The sequence below is a fragment of the Scardinius erythrophthalmus genome (assembly GCF_964197995.2).
Source record: "Scardinius erythrophthalmus genome assembly, chromosome: 1".
NCBI lineage: Eukaryota > Metazoa > Chordata > Actinopteri > Cypriniformes > Leuciscidae > Scardinius > Scardinius erythrophthalmus.
The window spans coordinates 35,767,487-35,792,446 of NC_138221.1; the positions used below are offsets into that span (position 1 = coordinate 35,767,487).

The 24,960-nt window shown below is 37.8% G+C and overlaps 1 protein-coding gene across 2 annotated transcripts in view; it reads right to left on the reverse strand.

The window, feature by feature from the left end:
* mrtfbb (myocardin related transcription factor Bb) overlaps positions 1-23,176 on the reverse strand; it is a 42,236-nt gene extending 19,060 nt beyond the window's left edge. The window contains exons 1-4 of one of the 2 annotated variants that reach the window (XM_081377443.1): positions 23,037-23,176; positions 14,252-14,317; positions 8,667-8,904; positions 859-924 (exon numbers count right to left, since the gene is read on the reverse strand). In XM_081377443.1, coding sequence (XP_081233569.1) covers positions 859-924; positions 8,667-8,820 — 220 coding nt within the window. In that variant the 5' untranslated portion in view covers positions 8,821-8,904; positions 14,252-14,317; positions 23,037-23,176. Of the gene's footprint in view, positions 1-858; positions 925-4,771; positions 4,982-8,666; positions 8,905-14,251; positions 14,318-23,036 lie in introns of those variants that run through there. The other variant, XM_081377444.1, reaches the window with a different exon arrangement.
* Positions 23,177-24,960: the final 1,784 nt, after the last annotated feature.

Consider the following 24,960-nt stretch of genomic DNA (forward strand, 5'->3'; position numbering starts at 1 on the left):
GCAAGGAAAATAATCTTCATTTAAAAACAAGACAAGTGACATGACATCATTTAATATCTTATTATATAGTACTTATATGGAAGCTTGTTTCTGCAACAGACTATTTTTTCTTCGATTTGCGGATTTACATCTCAGAATTCAGACGTTATGACTCACAACTGTCACTAACCAAACTAGGCCTCTGAAACGGTCTGCTGCACTAACAACAACCCTTTTCAGTAAAGGTATAATCCTGACATGAATATGATTAAAGAATGCAAGAATTGGTCTTTGTGGGAGAATCTGAGCCATTAACCATTGACTATAAAGCCCGGGAGGTAACCACAGATCTTGCTGAGCAAAAGTGCAGGCCCAGCCGCTGACTCACTCTTGTTACTCTTGGAGCTTGGACCATGACGTTAGGGGCCCTATACAGACGGCAAGCATTGAGAGAACAGGACAGCTCCCGCTGTTCCAGACAGACATCAGTCACACCATTGTTCTATCTCTGCTTCCTTATCAGTTTGTATCCTCAACAGACGCTTTCTTTTATTAGAACTGCTCTCCTTACCGACATGCTTAACTTACTCCATCCTCCTGCCGCCAAATGAGTAATCCACAAACAAACTGTGGCTGGAGGTGAATGTGTTCCACTTCATGAAGAATAAGTACAGTATGTGTGCAAAGCTTAGGTAATAATGTGAGTGGCACTTTGTCAATGACGCTGGATTAAGAGTTAAAATAGCAAGAAATTAGAACATTTGTCTAACAAATAGATTTGGTCTCAACGGAGTACTTCATGAAAGTCTAGGCTTAATTTGTCTAAACATTAATGGCTGACATTTAACTGTTATTTTTCCATGAAGCATGCAGACTCACGTGGCATGATGCCCTGGTCTATGAGCTGCTCGCGTGTGCGCCTCTGCTGTAGTCTTAACTGTAGCACTGTGGAGGAAGCAGAAACAGAACTCAGTGAAAAAATTGCACTTTAGTGAGCTTGCACTTATAATACTCTCTGAAATGCACTAGATACAGTCCAAAACAGGTCTTGACCTAAGCAAGCATGACACAAAAGCACTCATTGTCAGAGACTTCATAAAGTGTTCAGCAATTTTTAAGAAACAATGCCTTTTGTGCCTAAAAATTATTATTTTTTTTAATTATTTAATATGAAACATGGTTGTTGTAGATAAATGAAACTAAAACCATAAAAAAACATTTAAAAAAACAAAAAAAAAACATTTAATTTCAGATAGTTTCTGAAATAAAATAAGTTTCTTTTTAGAACATTTCAGTCAGTTTAACTTAATGTACTAAAATAACTAAAACTGAAAAAAAAATTAAAACTATATATAAATATTAAAAAAACAAATGAATAAAAATCACAACAAAATGACAGAAAACTAAAATAAAAAACTAAATATTATCAAAATATTAATAAACATTATAATAGTATTTCAATATAACATCCTATATTTGTTATTGGTAGAAACACTTGCTATTTATCTTTAAATGTTATTTAATATCAAAGCATTGCATTACCAAGCATCATAATTTGATTATAGTTAATAGTGGTAGTATTGCTCAATTTTAGTGTTTTATTATTTTTGTTACAATGATTTATTACAAACAAATAATTTGTGACATTTTCCCTTTCATCCGAAATGTTTTGGGGTTGAAGTTCAACCAAAGAGTCGTACTTAATTAAATGTAATAAAAGTTTCAAGCTGTACAAAATCTCAACAGTACAGACCTCAAAAGCAAACAACAGAATGCTGTTTATAAGAGAGATCAACAACAGAACAGCGTCCAAAGCACAAAATAATAAACAGTGCAATGCTCCTATCAACTTCTCAAGGTGATGTCAGCTTAAGACTTGGCTTTGGAGTTGCTGCCCATAAAAAGTGAGATGCAAGGTGTTATGCTTTGTATGAGGAAGCACTGATGCACATTGAGATAACAACCAAGAACATCAAAAAGACAGTGAATGCCTGAATGAAAGGGTGAAATGCAGGGCGTTATGCACAGCCTACTACACCCTGGCTAGGGCTGAATGCCATTTCACCATCCCACAAGACAGCTCGGTTTATACATTTCGAAAACACACAAGCGTGGACATGTTGGTTCAAGAGAATAACACCACTCCTCTGCAAAAAACATTCGAAGAGGAGGGTGGCAGTTGATAGTGACAAATGGGATGGTGGAAGGTGGAAAATGCCCAACAAACCCCTGCTTCCACCCATCGCCAGCACTGGGAGCACAGAGCCAATCTGATTGGCTGCAGAAAGAGGCCTAGCACACCCAGTTATGCTTAAGTCCCGGGAGAGCGACCACTCTCTCTGTCTGACTCACCCCTGCTAAAATAAACCCAGCCGTTGTGAGAACAAGGCCTGGGAAACTGAAGATTTTGGAAATGGCATGGGGGGAGTACGTAAAACACATACATTCTGCATCAAACACTCTTAAAAATAAAGGTTCCAAAAACAGAGTTTTTGCATCAATGCCGACCGGGGATTCAGAACCATTTGTGTCCCATTGAAAAGCCGTTTCAGTGAGCAGTTCTGAATAGAACCTTTTTTTTCTTAGTTTGAATAACTTTTAAATGATCTAAAGAACCATTTGTGCATTTGAAAAGTTCCATGGATTTGAAAGGTTCTTAATGGAACCATGTATGACAAGAACAAAGAGTGGACAGACTAAAGGAGGGGACCAAGTGCCCCTCCTAAAACCCCCCTAAAAGCTTGGAACACTATGTTCAGAACCATGTTTTTTATATTATTTATGTGCGCCAGGAACTCCTGTGGGTTTCAATATTAAAGTGGTTATGCATTACAAATCAAGATCCATGCCACCACCAAGTGGCTTTTACAAAACAATGTGGCGGATGAAACTTAGTAATATCGTAATAATCTTCACATCAGTATGACGGTACATGACATGCCTGCAGTCATCCCAGTGTTTGTTGAGCTGATGTCATTCCTCATGTTCTCTGCTGAACCCTGACTGACCTTTATGTGGCTCCAGGCTTCACTCTCAATCTATACAATAAACAAAAGACAGCTTAGATGCCTGTAAATCTCACTCCCCCTAAAACCCAGTCCTCAAGATTCAATCTAAATCCAAATTCGAGCTTAAAGTTGCGGTCACATTTACCATTGTTTGTCGAATTTTAGCAGACGAAATCAGGTCATTTCAATACGAATCCACACGATCAGGAATTTTGCCTGACGGTGAAAGATTTTCCCACACAGATTTTGTACACGCAAAAATTCCACAACAGACCAACAGAAAGCTGCTATGTTTAAAGGCCCTCATATCCTTCAAGTGAAAACAAAAAACGAACTGGTGTGACAACATTTCAAACAAAATCAGGCCCAAACCAAGTATGTTTTTATTTTTTTTTTCAGTTTAATAGCTTGAACAGCTAGAAATGTTCTCCGGTTCATTTCTTCTGTTCAGTCCACCGAGGTCAGACTTGAGTAAGGAAATGAACACCCTGGTGAGCAGTTTTATAGTAGAAACTGGAGTTGTAATTCTAACTGAAAGCGACACTGACACTATTTTTTCATGTTTAATACTGTAAAATTGCTTGCTTTAAAGCAATATGTTGTATAACGTGCTATATTAATAAATGTGGCTTGACTGAAGAGCTGAATTGCAGAGCGGGTGCAAACAAATCTAGATCACTAAGATCAGATGCTTTCTTAACTGCTGTTTTCTCACCACTGTAATTTTTGTTGCGTGCTTATATTGTTATTGAGAGGAAAGCATGTTTGCATATTTATCTAAAGCGCAAACTTCTTTTAACCCCTAAGCAAAGAACAAAAAAAGAACCTTACTGTGAGTATATTATCAGGGCCTTAAAACTGACATCTGTGTGAGTTGTGCTTCATAAATTTCCACAACACTGACAATAGTCAATGGACCTTTTTTGCCAGCAAAACTTCGCTAACGCGACCGCACCTTAACATTACCAGACGCTACCATCGTAAATTAAATGAACGGGCTGTGTTATGGCTAACGAGCCCGTTAATGTTGACTAAACTGAAGTTGTTTAAGAAACACTCTGACATTGACCTGGGCTGTGTTGACATTACTGTTAGAAAGAATATTTCAGCTGCTCGACAGATGACTGTATCTTCATGCGTGCTTGCAGAGCTTTGGAGGACAGCAGAGACTGCATGTTGGCTAAGGTTTGAGATCTGATAAATGAATATACCATTTGGTTTACGGTTCATCGATGGGCACCATTCCCAACAACCGATAACTCACTTGAAACTCTCACAACTGAAGCCGTATATTAATAACAGTGAAGGCTGCAAAGATATCCTCATGCACATGAAAGTCTTATTGTTAAAAACCTGTAAAGAGGTGTTACTCCCATAAGGCACTAAAAGCAGATACATTTTCAGAAGAGGAACGATAAGCCAGCTAAATGATTAACTGAATGGTGAGGTAATGTTTGGGTACCAGTTTGAATGAAAACCTGTTAATACAAAAATATAATACAACCAACATCAGACAGCCTAAACAACAACAACAACAACAAGCCACATCATTACTCTCATGTTCAACCTAACACTAAAACTTTGGTCAATTATTTGTACAATAACATTTGTATCCAATTCAGAACATGTGTTTCGGTAATAATTACCAGCTGCCGTGTGCTAAACTCTGGTTTCCCAGTGTCCTTCACTCATGTTTAGCATCAACTTTCCCCATTTTAATTCATGCTCTCATTAATCCACGTTGGAATTTTTTACATTTTTTTATTCTAAATATTTGCATTTACCCCTGCAGACATTCAAGGTCTCCACTTCAAGGCAGGCCATGGAGCTGAGAGATGGATCGGACAGTTTCCGTGTCTGGAGTCCCATGGATTGCTGTGGGAAATGAGGAGCGAGGCAAAATGGCGAGATCTAGCAAGAAATTCCCCAGCGTAATGTTTGATTCCAGACCGTTCCGACAAGTTCCTTCACCGGCTCTGTCTCTAGACTGCCTGAGTGAGTTTTTGTGGGTGTGTAGTTCTCAGCGAGTGCGGTTCAGCTCCAGGCTCCGTCAGTGACTGAGAGGAGAGGCGGGACTAAAGAGCTGTAGCTGTTAACCCTCAACAGCACTGATCACTGGATAAACAATAGTTCAAATGCAAACTTAGACAATACAGACAATAAAGAGGAACTTAATGGAAAAATTCTCATGCAAAACCACAACTTCCCATACTTCTTTTATGCTACTTCAGTTTTAGCAGTGAGAAAATAAAATGTGTACCTTTTTTCCCCATTGAAAACATGTTGTCATGGAACAAAAATGGCAAAAACAATCAAGCAGCACCCCAGGGGTGTCTCTGTTTCTTTTTGTCACTTAGTGTCGACATGTTTACAGATGAGATTCAACATTTGACTGTTTCTCATTTGTATTTCAGCAATCCGCCATTCTAATGAAGCACTATTGTGTCTCAAGGGGGTTCCCAGAAAAAAATGCCATTACATTTCTTATCTACATCGAGGGATGTTTCTTTCATAGCTGCTGGAGATTAATTTTGCAGAGAGGGAAAGAAAATATTTAAACAAAGCCTATCTGAATCAGCCAAAGTGATTAAACACAATGGAAAACAGGAACGTCCCGGGGGAAGCCAATAGGGAGCGTTGTCGCGGGCCCACTAAGGTGCTGTATGGTTTAGTCTACTCATTGGGTCCGGTGGAGAGGGAACCCACTAGGGATGTGCAAAACTAGTTCCCTTAATGATTAATTGGTCTTAAAAAAGCCTTAAATTTAAGAGAAACAACAATCTGAAAAACACAAACCGATGTTTGCCGATGTTAGTCTACAGTCAGAGTTGAGATTTTTACAGAAAATTGCATAGTGTTTGATGGGCACAAACTATGATTTTTTGACTAATCTGGAAGTCTGTTGAATGACATTGTGGCACTAACTCTAAGGTCTACCTAAAAAATATTGTACATTTTATGTGTGTGTGTGAACTCATAGGACATTTGGATCCAACCGAAGATTAGTGTGAACTGTCAATTTTTTATGTTAAAGACTCATATGTTAATGTTATTATAATGTGTAGGTCATACGATAGCTTGTGGGAACATTGACATAAGTGTCAGTAGGGGAATTTGTGAACAGTGGTGACGCTTAGTTTTTAGAAGGGTGGGTTGAAAAGAGGAAGGATGGGTACGGTCTGTCCTCCAGCCTGAGCAGGAACAGATCTTGTTGATTTAGTTCAGTGTAACAAACTCTCTATGAGCTCATAATATCTTAAGGCGGCAGTGAGCAGGAATCAATTATGAGAAAAAACAAGAGTGTTCCCTTAAAAAGTATTTATTGCTGCAGTTCTTCTGATAAAGGAAATTCACTCAAACTCATAACTTAGTATCTCCAAGCTGATAAAAAGCAGAAATGATGCCTTGTATTAGGATTTATTGTGAGTCTCTTTTAAGTTTATCATTTTGTGCTGAATGTTATGAGGTGGTCTGTTGCACATTATGTTCTCATTAAGTATATTAATCAACCACAAGCATTGAGGGTGGATCGCCCCCATATTCAGAACTGTGGTCGATTTTTATGTTTTTTTTCATGACACGTATGCATCCTCTCTTGAAGATTTGCATACATCTTTGCCTTGTGCATCTAGTTTCTATCTAGTGATGTGCTAAAAAACATCTTAGTCGTAACCAAAACCAAAAATTCAGGACACACAAGACAATACAATTAAATATATATAACCAAATACAATAAAGAAGTAAACATGACCGAATTTGAAGTTTCATTCAGCTGTCTAAAGATGGTCACAAATCACTATATTAAACAGTTATTTTACTCTATTGACAGCCATAGTTCAGATTTCTTCTCAGTTTTATAGATCTAAAAGTGCTCAGATGACGAGCAGAGAAAAAACTAAATATTTTCCAAGAAATATGTCTCTATACATGAAAATATATAGCTGACTTTATATTTTTGGAAAATATCATCATTTTAGGAAAATATCATAATCAAAAGTTTGAGATCTAATTATTTTAAATAATAATAATAATAATAATATAAAAAATCCAAGAGATTCTTGGCATGAGAACTTTCAGGCAAAACAAGGAAATGGAAACACTAACTGAATTTGCAATGGTGTTTGCATTTCTGCAAAATATTGCTAAATATTTTGCAAGTAGCAAGAATTTCAAGGTCATGTTGAAGTGTCTGGGTGAATCACAGTTTCAAGTCTATTTCAGTGCAGAAGGTCTAGGAAACTGTGGATTTACACAGAATGTAATGAAGAAAGTCATCATGTAGTGGGATCAGAAATACACACATGCCTGGTGGGGTCTTTGTTTCTCTTCCCTTGTGCAGTAAATTAACAAGCAGCTCACATTAACAAGCAGGACACACTGGCATTCTCAAGGGCAAGGATGTCCGTAGGGAGTGGGACATGAACTCTTTCTGTGGTCGGACAGAGTCAATTTCAACAAGGTTCACTGCCTGCCTGCCCATTGGATCAGCCCTAGTGCCTTCTTATTAGGTTTCATATACCAGTAAAACATTTCTAGAATGAAACTTTGGCCAGGTTTGTGAGAGCCAGACAGAAGGACAATATGATTTGAGTGAACAGCAGTGACCAGATTTTTTTTAGAACTGCCAAGTTTAAGGGACAGTTGACTCAAAAAGAAAACGCTGTCATCATTTCCTAACCAAAACTCATATAACTTTCTTTCTTACTTGAAGCACTAAAATAGATATTTTGAAAATATTCTGGTCGCTATTTTCCATGCAACAATAATTAAGACAGGATTGGATCAGTCTGATTTAGAAACAAATCATTTAGTTTTGTGAACTGAGTCACTGAAAAGATTTGACTCAACAAAATTTGAGAACTTAAAACTCTTTATGGTGTTCAGGGTGTTGAATTAAACCAGTCATAGTTAAGTTCTTCAACAACAAGCCACCTCTTGATATTTCGGCTGAACAAATTTTACATACTGCTAGTCTAGCTTCATTTTTGTGCGTCCACACTGATGACATGTTTGCCTGTTGTAGCTTATCCACATTGTGTGCACGAAATAGATGACGACACAGTGAAACGGTCATCGGAAGGGCTACTTAAATGTCATCTTTTCAGCCTTACAAAACTATTGCAGTAAATCTTTTCAAAAATTTTCAGCTGCCGAAATTTCGGTGCATCAGAACATCCAATCAGCCACAATATGAAAGTAATTATTTGCTTGTCATCATAGTCCGGAATTACACTTAACCTTTTGTTTTTCCACAGAAGAAAGTCATACAGCTTTGGAACATAATATCCATTTTTGAATGATCAATTGTTTCTTTGAATTACAGCCAAACAAAAACCACAACATGACTGCAGGCCTAAGAACCTTCCATATCGGAGACTTTCGGCAATCATATTTGACACCAAAATCTATCACATTAGTTTACCAGTCGTCCACCCTAACATGAGCCAAGAACACTTTGGAAAAGAGTTAAAGGGAGCACTTAAGACATGATTACATGTTGGCATTCACATACAATTCCTGTGTAATTCCCCATGTCTTACCGCAAACAAATTTCTCAACCTTCTGGCAGGCCTTATTTTCTCAGTGTCAAATCGGGGCGGTAGTTTAATGGATGAGGAGGAAATAGGAGCTTGAGAGCAGAGTTATGGCCTAAGGGCCTGACCAAATGAGCTTACTCACCGTTCTTGCGCTCTTTGATGGGTGGAAGGCTCTGAGTGTACTGGAGAGACAGTTCCTCCAGGTCATGGGTCACCGCTTCGCTCCGTGGGCTAGGCACCAGCACCCCCGTATTGCCTGAGTCGCCCTCCACTCCCAGACTCTCATGGGGTTCCATATCTCTTTGGGGGAAGAGGCAAGGGTCTCTCCCTGGAAACTACCACAGCGGTATGGACGACTGGCGGGAATCTTGGACTGCAGCCTGCCAGAAAAACAAAAGTGTTTTGCAGCCCTTGTAAACATTAGAAAGCCCTAATGGAGTTTAAAGTTGTTGTTGTTGGGGTGTGGTGGCAAAACTAATTTACTTGTATGTGATTGATTGTTAATACACTTTAACTGAGCCAGAAATGCAGCTCAAAGGTTAGTGTATCCATTTATGTCACATTGCTTAGATCCAGAATGGATTTTGTTGTAAACTGGTGATGGTAAACTTAATAAACACTTCTCTAAACTTAAGCTTCTTTTAAATAGCTTGAGCAAAATCTGCCTAACCTTGGACTGTCCACTACCATGTATTTAAACAAATAAGTATGATTGTCCTCCCAGTTAACCTTTAAAACAAGCTCTTAAATCCTTATGGCTGATGTTAAAAAGTGCAAGTTGCATAAGTCTTGATGTGGCTCCAATCCGAGACAAGTTATACGGGAGTATATGCGGGCAACACATCTGGCCCAGCTGTTTAATGTGTTATTCTTACAGATGCTTTACATCTTGGAACATAGAAAGGCCACTTTAGACAAAGATGTATGTAATATCTGCTTGGTGTAATTTTGCAATGTACCGCACTGGAAAATATATGTTACCATATTTCACACTTCAGACGTGGAGATTTACAAAGAAAGACTATAGGGCTCCATAAAGTACAAGACACGCAAGATTCCAAAACATGTCACATTGCAAATTTATGATCAACATATCACGAATACCTGTATATATGTAGTTATGCAAAGAGGGATAGAGACTAGTGAGGCATACTAGTCACTTACTCTAGTTAAATGCTGATAATGCTAAAAATGTATATTGACTTGCAATTTCACAGTCTATATTTTTTTTTAAACTACTGTACAAAAACATTGCTTTACAGAAACTTCATTAGCTCTAGTTCTTTTTACTGGGACACTGAACAGATATTTCTTAAGCACATTGTTTCAACAAATCCCCAGTCAACAATACAAATAGTTACAGCTGTCCAGCTAACACACTGACACCAATAAAATAAAAGTTAATTCTGAGTAAAGCTCTATCATCATTTGGTTCCACATGGCACTTGACTGGACATTTTAAGTACAATAAAAAAGTCATACATTTTAGGTACAGATTTTTGAATTTTTGAGCATAATGTCAAATGATTTGAAGGGGTAATGGCTGAAAAATCAAATCTACCTTGATCTTTTGGCATATAAGAGGCCTTTTTTATCAGTTAACATCCTGCAAGTTTCATGGTTTAAAAACATCCTCCTCATTGTAAACAAAGCATTTATTTTACCAAGCTCATTTGTATATTGTGGGATTTGTGACATCACACGGGCAAAAACATATGCATATGCATTGACTGTCTCCAGAGCAAGACATCGACGAATAGTATATTTGTCTACACTGGATGTGAGCGTCGTGTTGCGTCAAATCAAATTGAATTCACACTGAATACAGTATACAGATAGGTGTTCAGTCTCTGACACTCCACGCACTTGAGTGTTTCGACAACAGGCCAAATGGAAGAGTGAATAGAACCGTAAAGGGACGTTCAGTTTAAACAGCTCGTCTGTTTCTCTGTCAGAAGGATCCCAGCACTGAAAACAAGCGGATGGTTTATTCTAATGGCGTCCTGGATCTCGTCAGTGGATTATGTTTGTTCGGAGCATTTTGTTTTATAAACGAGGCACAGTGTAATGAAGAATTCACAAAGAAACTTTTGTTGAAAGATGAAGCAGCCAACTGTATTGGATCTGACAGCTGCATCACAAACTGTAAGTAAATGTTTTCCTTTGTCTATAAATTATGGTTTTATGTGGATAATGTTTTCAAAACACAATGTTAGCCAATCATAACAGAGGGCGTTTACTGACCAGCCATAAAGGAGCTGCCCCAATGGGACATTTCAGACAAAAGGTCAGAATGAGGGTTAAAAATAATTGTTTCAACCCACTCTGATCCTCTGTCTGAAATGACCCATTTATATTATATTAACTATGTAAACCTAAAAAAAAAAAAAAAAAAAATCTATATTCTGAAGAACACGTCTATTAAAGCTCCAGTATGTGACTTTGGTATTTGACCACAAGAGGGCACAGTTTCCAACAATAACAAAGGCGAAGCTTGATGACGCTATGAAGGAGGTGACGATGGGAGATGTCGTTTTTAATGCGTTTTCACCATCTAGCGATACATCTACATGGAATTAATGAATCATGATCACGGACGAGGTAATTTATTCGTTTTTGTATTACCTGTATGTCTGATCGTATTATTTTATGTCATCATAATTAATGAACTGCAAGGAACGTGAAATGTTATGCTATATTATCCTGTTACAACATACAGCTTTTTGTCAAATGATTTGTTTGGTTAATGTTGTGCAGTTTTAAGTTTTTATGGTTAATGCCGTGTTGTTTAACGTGTTCAAACCAATATCTAAAAGTAAATTTGAACGAACATTTGCAAGTAATGACTAAATATATATTTTTAACATCATATCCGATTGTATTTAATTGTACTGCCATAATCTCGGTCACCACACGTGATAAAAAGCCTTACCAAAGTACAAAGAGCAATATAACTTTGTTTATAAGTGCTATTATTGACAGTTGCATGTCTTACCTGTCTCAATACACTCGCGAGAGAGTCTCTGTCAAGTCCAAGATTGTCGCGCAGCTCTCTCCATCTCGAAAACGCCTGGCCGATATTTATCCGGGTTTTATTCCTCCGTTTGTCACACAGTCTGCGTGTATCAGAATATGGACGCTTTCGTTTTGTTGGCACTTCCATACTCGCCAAAGAGTTTGTGATCCATAACAGCTATAACCACACAGTCTATGGCTATAACGCTTTACCCACCACTTCCGGATTTGACCATGCGATATTCCGGTGTGGTGGGTCATATTTTTTATTTTATTCTTTTTTTATTCTTTGTCAGACGTCTTTATTGTTTATTGTGATAAGAAAAAAAACCTCAATAAAGTTGTTGTAAAAAAAAAAAAAAAATCTGGTGTGGTGGAATATCCTATCACATGGTCCACACCGGAAAAAAAGGATAGAGCGGACATTGCGTCACTGAGGCGCAACATTTCTTTTCCGGGACGGACAGTTATTTAAAATCGGAATTTCTCTGAAATAAAAAATCTTTGGAGACTTTTGAGATATTGTAAGTACACAACTGGAGGAAATATATCACACTGTGCAAGTTATTTTCGGAAATTTTATTACAAAATTCCCACATATTGGAGCTTTAATAGAAAGCTGGTTCTCTTTCTAAAAGGGTAAACAAACTACAGAGGCAGCTTTAGAGTTGACAGACTGACCAATGGGATGAAGAGCTATAGGTATCAACCTATACAAATGCTCCTGTCAAAGACAAATCCTGCTCTTGGATGATCCATTGCTCCATGCAGAGCTGAAGACAAAGTGGAGTTTGGCAAAACCGCAGCATCTGCTTATTCTACCCGGAGTCTGTGTCTGGAGAACTTCACAAACATTTTTTTGTTTGGATTGGATTTTTTTTGAAGGATTGCCTGTGAGCAATTGATGACAAATAAAAAATATAAAAAAATCAAGCTTTTAAATCAACCACATGAGAGAGGGCTCACATGGTTGCTTTGTTGTGAGAGAGGAATCTTGCTTAACTGATGTCCCAAAAAAACACCCACCACCTTCTCATGGTGGTGCTCTTTTCTCTGGAGGTTTCAGTTCAGCAGGGCTGATGGTGAGAACAAGCACAGTCGCATCCCTACGGGTACATGCTTTTGTTCTGAAGCCATGCGTGCCACAACTGTCACAAATAGGGAATATAGGCTGACATTGACTTGGCACAAGTGTTCAAAACAGTCTCCGCCCACTGTACAGTTATCTAGAACAGTCTTTCAATAATATTCTTATGACACAAGAATGATGTCAATTAAAATCTTGTCATTTAATTGCCAATTAAAATCTGGTCATTGTTAACACTTTTGTTTAGTAGGCCTACCCTACCATAAAACCTTGTTTTTATAGTTTTTATCCATCAGCAGATGGCACTGTAGTCCTCATATGTTACAATGATGAGACAGCTGTGCTTTTAAAACAGTTAATAAAATTTCTGGATGGATGGATGGACGGACAGAGAAATGGATGGAGGGATGGATGAAGTGATTGACAGACTGAGGGTTGGATGGATGAATGGATAGAGGGATGGATGAATGGATGGAGGGATGAACTCAGGGACAGACGGAGGGATGGATGCCTTAAATTGGAGGGATGTATGGAAGGAGGGATGTATAGAGGGACAGACTGAGGGATGAATGGATGATGGAGGGATGTATGGAGGGATGGACGGATGGATGGATGAATGGATGGACAGAAGGATGTATGGATGTATGGATGGATGGAAGGAAAGGTTGTATGGAGGAATGGACGGAGGGATGGATATAAAGATGGATGGATGGATGGATGGATGTATGTATGGATGAATGGAAGGACGGATGAATTTGGATGGAGGGATGGATGGATGAATGAATGGATGGATGCCTTGAAAGGAGGGATGGATGAATGGACAGAAGGATGGATGGATGGATGAATGAATGGATGGTCTCAGGGACAGACGGAGGGATGGATGCCTTGAACGGAGGGAGGGATGGATGGATGGATAGATAGATGGATGGATGGATAGATGGATGGATAAATGGATGGACGGATGGAGGGATGGATGGAGTACAAAGCCTTATGAAACAATCATGCAATGATAAAATAATAAAAATCCCAAATTAATTCACAATTGTATTTCAGTCATGACAACTCTCGGAGAGAATACATTTCAACCAGCATTAATTAGCATGGGGCACAAAACATACATAGGCTTGATTTTGGCGGACGAGATCTGCTACACTGCTGCTGAGCAGATACAATATTTGTTCAGCTTAGTAAAAATAACAAACATAGGAAAGAAATGGTGGAACCCCCGTAGCGGATCTCTACAGGTGGAGCTGGGGAGGAGGAGGGAGGCTAGGGTAAGATGTATATGGCTATGTGGATTTGGAAGTACTTCTGATTGGCTGGTGTGGTGTCACGGCATTGAAAGAACCAATCGGCGTTCATTAGAGTTTCATGCCTGACCTATTCATTTTTAATCCCATCTGCCAGTTAAAATTAAAAAATCACAATGATAATTATCAAAATAAATCACTGTGAATATGTGCATTGGTAATTTTACTTCCCTTAAAATAAGACTGTCATCAAAATGGACAACGGAAAAAGCATTACACAAAGTAACAAACTGTTTTACAATTACTTGCTCGTATACAATGACAACTCTACCACAGTAACTTTAATTCTAATCTCTCTGAGAAGAGTAGATTTACCTTTCGAAGGAGAAGGACGCTTTGTGCTGCAGTGCTCCTGATGAAGATCACTAGGTCATGGTGCCTCTGAAACACAAAGGAATATCCTGTCATTAAATGAAACAGAACTACAACAGGTTCAAACTTCGAGAACCTTTCCATTAGAAGTTTTCTGTAGGTGAAAGCAGAGCCGTTCTACATCGTCCGACTGCAAACCAGCATGTGAAGAAGAGGGCAAGGGAAGGGAAGGGTGGCTTGCATCTAATCAATGCAGTTGCTGTGGAAACGCTAATCTGCTTGTACACTGATTAATGGCTAAACAATAGGATGACAGATATTTATGGATGTGTGCCACTCCACAGAAGAGGCCATGAAGAGATATGGAAAACAAGCTTACGAGAGCCTGTACTCCAGCCTCAAACACAACCTCCGCAAACAGAGCATTCATATTCTTTAAAGCACAACAAGACAAACATTTGGCCGTGTTGCTCCAGCACATTTGAAGTTCTGTTTACATTTGATCTTTATCACACTCTCAGGAGTGTCATGTCTGAATTTTAAATGCAGCATACTTTGTGGTGTCTTTGTATTTGCAATGTGAAATTTAAACTGTTGTTGTTGTTGTTGTTGTTGTTTTAAATGCTGTGGCAAAAAACTTCAATTTCACTCGGTTTATTAAAAATGACAGGGATACACCAATATTATCCAAGACTGACTGGCCACTGGTGCCCCCTCATGAGAGAAATATTCACCAGCATCATCTTCAACATCCATTTCTATGATGAAATCATTACAGCTGTAATCCTAAATATGTGGACTTGATAACTATATGCTTGTTGAGTTCACAATTTCTATGGAAAGCAGGGAAAGCAGATTAAGTGACTCGGTGAGCACTGTGATCTTGTTATCTTGTGCAAATTAAAAACAACAGGCTGATGAATGTCTTAACTCTTCCAGACTTACAAGCCTTGATGACTTGACTAAGCCTTGGCTGGCTTTCCTGCCTGCTCACATTCCCTGCTTTCAATCTTATTCAGCTGAGTTTAAAGACTTTCGGCTGTTTTCTCGCTAAGGATCAGCGGTAAGCCCCTCTCAGTGACATATTGAGAATCCATCTTAGTCCAGCACAATTTTGAAACCTCAAACAGAATTATGTTTTTAGTTTTGAAGTGGAAACTCGGGCCAAATGGGGACATCACTGTACCACTGTCGGCCAGTAAACTCAACGGCCGGTTCACTGCTGTGGCTTCTTTGTGTTCACTCCACCTAGAAAAGGAAGTCAAGATGTGCATGACTGAGAACTCAGTGTAAACAACTTGACTCTCCCTATGGAGGGAGATTGATCCTGTAGCTTCTGTAGATTCTGTAGCTCAAATAGTAGAGCATGGCATTAGCAATCCCAAGGTCATGGGTTCGATTCCCAGGCAGTGACTGCATTGATAAAAATGTAAAGCTTAAATGCAATGCAAGTCAGGGCTGTCAACTCTCACGCATTGAGCGTGAGACTCACGCAATTGACCCTTTTCACACGCTCTCACGCCACACATCCATTTTCTCACGCACAGAAAAATTGCAGAGCAAAGAGGTACTTTTAATATTAAACTAATTCTCAGCTCTTAGATTTAGACAAAAATACGTTTGGCGCTTGTAAATGTGACGTGACAGATCGCTGAGCGCCTCAGTTCAAGTGCACGTGAACCGATCATCTGTTACTTTTTTATTTAAAGATGCAGTACAACTTACCGAAAGTATACATAATATCGACCAATTAGTGTTTTTCTAACCACTGAAAGAGGTCAATATATAACAGCAGGAGAACAATTATGTCACATAACGCAGACATCCCAAGTTCCCCCGCATATGTTTACAGCATTAGGTGAGATTATTTTTTTTAAATAAAATTTAAAATAAACATGTATCCAAATTAGTCAATATTGAATCCAAATCAGAATCAAACCACAAGAATGGAATTGAAACCTTGACATTTTTGTCAAGCAATCATAAAAACTGTATCCTACCAGTCATTGTAACATGTTGTCACTAAACTTCATAAAATTCTATTTAGTTACCAAATGTTTTGACAATCACAATAACACTTATTGTGATGCAATATTTGTTTTGACATCCCCCCCCCCCACCCCCGAAAAAAAAAATCTCACTCCAAGCTAAACTCAAATGTTGGCAGCCCTGATGCAAGTTGCTTTGGATAAAAAATGCATAATGAAAATGTTAACGGTAACCGTTTACAGTGAAGTCAGTTTACATGCGCCAGAGAAACAAGCACGCAGCCATCTTTAAAACTTTGCGTTTGAACTTCCTTTTTTGCGGTAGCTTTTTATATTTATATGGCATTACTGTCGAAGAGTAGTGTAGAAGTGGATTTACTTATTGTAGAGTTAACAAAAGTTATCATGAGCATTGTAATGTTGTAATGTTACATTGTAATTGTAAAACTTTGCGTTTGAACTTCCTTTTTTGCGGTAGCTTTTTATATTTATATGGCATTACTGTCGAAGAGTAGTGTAGAAGTGGATTTACTTATTGTAGAGTTAACAAAAGTTATCATGAGCATTGTAATGTTGTAATGTTACATTGTAATTGTAAAACTTTGCGTTTGAACTTCCTTTTTTGCCGTAGCTTTTTATATTTATATGGCATTACTGTCGAAGAGTAGTGTAGAAGTGGATTTACTTATTGTAGAGTTAACAAAAGTTATCATGAGCATTGTAATGTTTGAAACTGATGTCATAACAAATGAGAGAGACAGATGACAGAGAAGATTTTAAAAAGAGCGGTTAATTCATAAATCCATAAGATCTTACCTTCATGCTGTGGAAATATAAACCGGAACGCTACATAAGGTCTATACTCACAGCAAAGTTCTCTTTTAGTTTTTTCGCTTATAGGGGTAAAAAGGAGTTCGAAATACGTGACTACCAGTTACTATTTATATTATTACTATTAGCGAACATCCCGACACCGTCCACACTGCTGAGAGCGGTGAATATGAACATTTAGATGAATATGTAAATACATGCTCTGTGCTTTCATTTAAATGAAGGTGAGAAAACAGCAGTTAAAGGTATGGAAGGCAATTTCGGAAAAGCTAGCAATAGCAAGCTAGCTTTGAAAGCGTGAGATCCCACCCTCCCTTCAGAGCAAAGCCACGCCCCCCTCAAAACACATGACACAGCAGAGTCTCCAAAGCATCACGAGACGAGAGACGGCGTTAAATGACCTCATGTCTCAAAGCACAAAAACATTAAAACAACTTACAGAGCTCTTACTTGTACCACCTGACTGCTGGAGGTTAATTCAGGCATTGATAGTGTTGACATAGGCACCCATAAATCCGAGTCTGAGGACGTGAACCCCTCCGGATATCCGTTAACATTAATGTACTGTAAACTAACAAGAGCAATCAATAAACAATTTCTATTTTTATTAGTTAACATTAACAAAGGTTAATACATTCTGTAAAAAATAGTGCTCATAGTTAGTTTACATTAACTAATGTTAACAAATTAGACATTATCGTAAAGTGTTAGCATGTTAATTAATCCAATCACACATTGTAATGGCCTTAATAAAACATTCATTTTGCAATTTGAGTTTGTTATGTTGAATGGAAAAAAAATCCTAGGTGTGTTTATTCAATTCTGTTTATTTAAAATAGTTAACAGTTGTTCCGTACAGTCCAAACACCAAATCCAAGTGGCATTTGGCAGAACACATTATGGCCGTATTACCACATTACTACACAATGAGAACTTCTCCTCACACAAACACTGAATGACTCATCCACAGTAAACTGGAGGGGGTCAGCTGTGCTGCTAAATATAGCTTTGAGACCGGCCAAAATAAGCATCAGAAATAAAAAAGAAACCCCTCCAACGCTTTTCCATGTGTGCGCGAAGAACGCAGGCATCAGGAGTCAGCACAAAGAAAACACTGTGAGACCCGCTCGAGTGAGGAAAAGAAAAGAGAGGGGGAAAATTCCTTTACCGTTCCCAAAAATTATCCCACATTTTAACTTTCCCAGAAAGCCAGCTAATTCCCAAGAGGCTGTCCCTGAGCGCATTGCACATGGCCTTTGCCCCTCCCACTTCCCCTCATGTCATTGGCCCAGCACAGGACTCCCCAGGGAGTCAGTAGAGAGGGATCGCTCAACCAGTAATCAAAATAGCCTGCTGTCAGCCAGTCGGCATATACTGATGTTTTACAGATTTAATTTAAAATCGATCCATCAAAAGATGCAGATTCACTTAAAAGTAACGCTAATAGCTGATTTAATCCATTTCAGAAGCTGACTCTCTGGTTCCCACACGATCATACAATTACTTCTCAGAATCTACTTCCCATTTTTTGACAATATGATTCAACCCAATTAGTGAGAAGTGCAGTTATTATGAGTTTTAATAGGTTTTCGTGAAACTTGCATCACTACAAACATTCCGCATCTTTTTCAGAACAACAGATGTTTGTCAGTCTGACTCATAATAGTGTCCTATTTTCATCAAGCAACAATGTGGCAAACAATGACATGAACTTGTTGATCATTTCGAACAATGGTCTGAGTGATGATATAAGCACTTTTCATAGTGCTCTTTTCGGGTAAGCAAACATATCAACACCAGACATCAGTGCTAGTTCCTACTCAAAAACAAACTGGAACAATGACAGCTAGGGCAATGCCTAATAAAGAGCATGGACATCACAAAAGTTTACATTCAATTACTCTAAAATGTCATGTGGTGTATAAAAAGTAATATTTTCCTCATGTACTGAATACATTTGAATGTATGTCTTAAATGCTATTTTAAAAAATGTTTTAAAATATATTGTTAAAGGTAAAAATTACTTGTATACAAATCTCAAATGTTACTTACTACATCAGTCTTTGGCAAGTCACAACTTGTCTTGCACTAATAAGGTAAAATAATCTGATATTTATAGAGACTTCTTGACCTTGACACACAGTAATGAGGGTACTTTTATGATATCATTTCCTATTTTATTTTTTTCCCACACTTGCATGTTTCTGCAAGTCACACCACATGATTTTTTTTTATATATATTTATTTTTAACGGAACATGCTAACTGCTATTCTGTCCCATTCTGTAAGATACTAATGGAGATACTTTAGAGAGAACAGATATATGAGGAAAACAGGCGCGACCCAACGAGTCATTTTGCGCAATATTATCACAGCACATCCTACGCGAGTTCGTCGACCATTTGAGAGGCTTAACTTTTGGTTGGCAGCGCTGACTTAATAATTATGTTGAAGTCTTTTGATCTGAGGACACTTGAGCATGGATATGAATCTGGTTCATCAGCATCAAAGCCTGTGAGGTCACATCACATGACATCTCAGTGGAATGTTATTGTGTCATGTGAGCAGAGTAAGAAAAAAAAAAAAAAATCCCGATTCTCTTTTTTCCAGGCATTCGTTTGAAATACGAACTTAAAAAAAGCCAGGAAGATGTTTAGCTTAACGGAACACTGATATCTACAAAAGCAATGATCTCATTCTTGTTTGTGAACTGTAACTTTCCAAACTACAGTTCAAATGCACGAAATAACATTTACCCGATGATAACAGGTAACGATAACAACGTTGAGGCCGCAAGCTTTAAGTCAAACAGGCGACGCAGCAGACGAAGAAAACAATGTCCAGACCACCAGGGACACACCATGCTTACAGTCACTATAAATACCAGGACCTCCAGCTTTCAAGTTCTGCTTGAGCACAGCTGTAGTCTAAAGATCCTGTCTTAACTGTAGGAGTGTGGACATGGACCAGAGGATGGAAGAGAGTATCAAAACACGGGCCGTCGTTTAAGACAAAGTCAGAATTCCTTTAAATTGATTAAAAGACAGGGAACAGTCCTCACCATTCATCTTTTCAGCACATGCTGCTTGAGGAATGACAGATGTATGTGAAATATGCTGTGGTGAACTGACACCTGCGGTGGGTAAGACTCAGCCTGTCATTGACGAAGAATGCTTTATTTGTTAAGTCAACGTCCATAAACTATATTTAGATGAGAAAAACTATTTTGGTTAGAGAATAGTATAAAAACAGGCTATTTTGAGAAAAATACGATTGAGATCATTGGACTACTTGTAGTTCAGTTCTCTTGATACATTTAGTCAGCTGCTTCACCAAACCTAAAGATGCAAAACAAAACAAAAAAACAGCTTTTATGATGAACTATATTTTGCGACAGAACTTACCGAACATCCAAAACTGTTTTATGTGAGTACATATCATGGTATTTTTACCAGCTGAGAACTCACAAACAGCCAAAACAGCACCAGAATTGCACACAAATAAAGATCTGCGGCAAGGAGGCAGTGGTTTTGACACCTGTACCGAACTGTAGTATCTCATATGATGAGAAAAAACAGGTATGATTGAGCATCTTGTGACATCATGTCCTGTTTTTGGTTTGTTTAGATGTCTTTGGTCTGTGTTGCATTCATATTTCAGTAGAACCGCTGTTTGGAAGCGGACCGGGTTCCATCTTTGACTGTTCCAATATGGCGGACGGCTTGCGTACAGCGGCCCATAGAAACAGCCGCTAATGATATTATATAATACTACATAGATTATATACATCTATGATATAAACAAACACACCATGTTTGGACTTCCGTTTTGCGGCGGATTTACTTATTGAAGAGTTAACAAAAGTTATCATGAGCATTGTAATGTTTGAAGCGGATGTCAAAACAAATGTCTATAGAAGATTTTAAAACGAGCGGTTCATTCATAAATCCGTAAGATCTTACCTTCATGCTATGGAAACACAAAACGGAAGACAGAACACAACGAGCGCAGAGCTGAAAAGCGGCGGGGCTACATAAGATCTATAAGCCGAGAAGCTGTGAAAATAAGGTGGCATTTGATGCTATGCAGGCAAACTGGCACAGATAAACAATTAAAACACATGGCTCTGACATTTAAGAGCTGCTTGCAAATATTATTCTTAAATCATAACACACATTCACTATTTTTGACAACTCTGGTCTGTTACATTGTAGCAAAGCCCATTAATATGAGAAGCTTAAATAAATATCAATAATAACAATCTGGTTCCTGAAGTTTTTGTTGGTTGTTATGTTCTCCTTGACTACAATGACTGCAAATAGACAGAAACAGAATAACAGTACACACTGTAAGTGTCCAGTGACATTATGAGTCAAAAGGACAACCTATTGAACTGAATTTACTGATTTGCAAGAAAAGGTGGCCTACAATCCAGACTATATTTAGGCATAAAGCCGCCCTAATTAAGGATTCTCTACCTGCAGTAGAGAGTAATTATTCAGGCCTGTGGCAGTAAACACTGGGAGTGTTTCATGCACTGTGCCCAAAAAACACAACGAGGCTAAAGGTCGCTGCATGGGAACGCTCCACAATGCTGTATTGCAGACACACCCATGAGTGTGTGCACACTTAACAACATTTTAATGAGCTATAAAGGCCGTTTCAGTTGTTTACGGTAACAAATACGCAACACAAACTGCACTCAATGCCCTCACACCTGCTCGAGTGAAGCACACAAATTATTCATTTAGCAGATGCATGTGACTTGCACATTTTTTGTTAGCATTATCTTTCAACACTTGTGCTGTACAAAGTGAAAATGTTGCTTTAAGAAGGTATTTCAACTTGCAGCCTCTAAAGTAACTTGTTGGTGTATCCTAGTTAGGTTGATTTTGACTTTTAATAAGTATAGACTTAAAATAATAAAACCAGTTTATGAACACCAGCGTATGGCACACTTGCAATCAATCAAAAATTCAAGTGTTAAGTTAAATTGTGGAGGTTGATCACAAAACAAACAAACAAACAAACAAACAAACAAACAAACAAGAACAACCACATACTGGACAATATCTGATTTTCTGGCAAAAGTTGGTCAAATCAATAATATTAATGAATTAACTGATTTTGGTTTGGTTGAATTAATGAGTAACTTTACACTCAATGTGAAATAGAGGGGGGATATCTTACAAAATAAGCAAAAATGACAATAATAACCAGGCAATAATAAACTAATTATTAAATTTATTTAATAAATTAAATAGCTATGCCAAACTACTGAAATAGAAAAGTAAGTTATTATTTGAAATTAAATTTACGATTAATGAATAAAATAATACAAACTGAATACAAGAATATTTGTATTGTATTGTACTGTACTGTATCTTGTATTGTAATGAATACAAGAATAAAAACTTTTTTACGCTTATTTACCTGATTTTTTTTTTATTCGTATAGGTCTATATATATATATATATATATATATATATATATATATATATAATTAGATCATTATATAATACTTAGATAATTATAGAATAATTATAGAATGGACAAGTGGACAAGTGTTGCAAATTAGCAGTCTTGCTATAACACACACACACACACAAAAAAAAACAATGTATCTGGTTTGTCCAATGCTGTTGTTATGTCCATATCAAATAAATAAATAAATAAATATTTAGTCAATTGACGTCAGATTTATTAATGTCATGATGTTCCTAAAATATTCCCTAAACTTACTCAAAAGAGTTCCTAAAGTGTCATGACACTGTGTGCGCAGCGAAAATATCCATGTAACAGTCGTCCCGTTAGATAAGAGTTCAGTTTATGACTCATTATTCTGAATTATTGCGCAGGTATTGAATAAAGTGTCACTTGTAACGCATTAAAGACTGTGGAGTGTCATTCACTCAGGCGTGCGGCAGCATCTTATACGCAAGAAAAAAACGAATAAATATCGAACTTACCGTTTCTTGGCTTCTAAATTATACGAGTTCCCTTGAATGACACATCTAGAATAGCAAGAGAATTCCGGCAGAATATTTATTCTCTTTCTTCACTGAAGTATCAGTCGTTGCTGTTGGTAAAGATGGCCGCTTTCATTGTGTTTAGCCGGTGATGTAATGAAGTTGTGTTAACCCTTCGTAACACTTGGAGAGCTGACACCACAGCGACATTCTAACCTGCTAAATTAGAAAGTGAACAGAATAAAAGCGATTTTTAGATGAGTATGAGTAATTCTGAAAGATGTAAACATAAGTCTACACGCAGCAATGCACATCATATTCTAATGTTGTGAAAATGCGTCCAAATGTTACTCGATTAAAAAATATAATCAAAAGCGTACAGGACTTTAGTTAGACTACTACTACTACTACTACTACTAGTAGTAGTAGTAGTAGTACTACTACTACTACTACTAATAATAATAATAATAATAAATCAGCCTTCTTCTGTTGGCATGTGAATTATATAGATTATATCAGTTACAGACCCTGATGTGAACCTTACCTACTGTAAATGCCTGTGATCAGTCCAAGTGGGCTCAGCAAAAATATAGGCCTATAAGCAAAATGATAAAAGAAAAATAACCTAAATATTAAACTATGATAATTATGAATAATTTAAAACAAAAACAAAGTACCCATTTAGTGTATGACACTGCCATCTGGTGAAATCTCAAGGTCAGTTCACTCATACTCGACATGTAAACATCAACTTAAATATATCCAAATATAATAACAGGACTAATTCTTGAAGAACTGGATATAGCTGTAGAAAATAAAGCATACCAGTTCACTTTCTCAACTGGAGATTCAAGATCCTTATTGTCACTTTTTAAAACAGCATTATTTTGTGTGCTTCCACAAGGTTGTTGCAGTTCCAAAAATTATGTAATTATATAATTATGAAATAATAGGCTAAATAACCACGAAACTTCACTGTATAAGGTGCACACATGAAAGCAGTGCTAAATAGGCCTTATTTGTGCAAAATGCAGGTATGATTATGAAGGTAGTTGATGTATATGGACTTTATTCAAGATTTTGGGTTCAAACTGATAGTAATAGTGAACGTGTTAAAACAGTAAATGGTCACTTGATTCCAGTTTTGCCATTTTAATCACATTTTGCCTTGATTAGCTAATTTTAAAAGGTCCTGCTATGTGACAAATTAATTTTGTTTAATATTAGGTCAAAAAAAGTGCCACATGCATAATAATTATTATAAAGTAATTAGCAAAATGCTGTTGGAGTTTAGCATTTCATCAACTTCTCAAAAGTATTTCATTCCAGTGCAATAACATTCATTCAAAACATTCAAAGGAACACATTATTTGCGACCCAAACAGTTCAGACCACACCACCCTAATGGACATTGTGAGTGTCCTTATGTTTCAACAGCCATTTAGAAAGTAGTAGATCACAGATAATTTGCAAACCAAACCAGATCCAACATAACAACAAACTTAAGCAACGTGGTCTGAGTCATAGGAAAGGTTGCTCTTTTCCCCTCTCTCGTTCTGTTTTCTCCTGCTTTCGTTTCTCATGTCTTCTCCCACATGGTTGGGATTGGATGATCATGTCCCACATTGCCCACACTCTCCCGCTGATGGAGGTGTGAGGCTTAATCACGGCTCAGAATAGTGTGTGGTTTGGGGGAGGGGGGTGTGCTGGGGGAGGCAGGCTGGATGCCAGCCGTATCTCTGAGAGTGCTGGCGTGAGATGTGACTCATCATGTGTCTTTACGTTCTGCTTCACACACAGTGAGATGATGGGCAGGATGGAGCCCCAGCTGCCTGAGAGACTTTGGGGGCACCAACCAACCACTGATTATTCATTTCGATTACAAAACACAAGAGTTTGTGTTGCAGCTGCGCCCTGGTGGTCA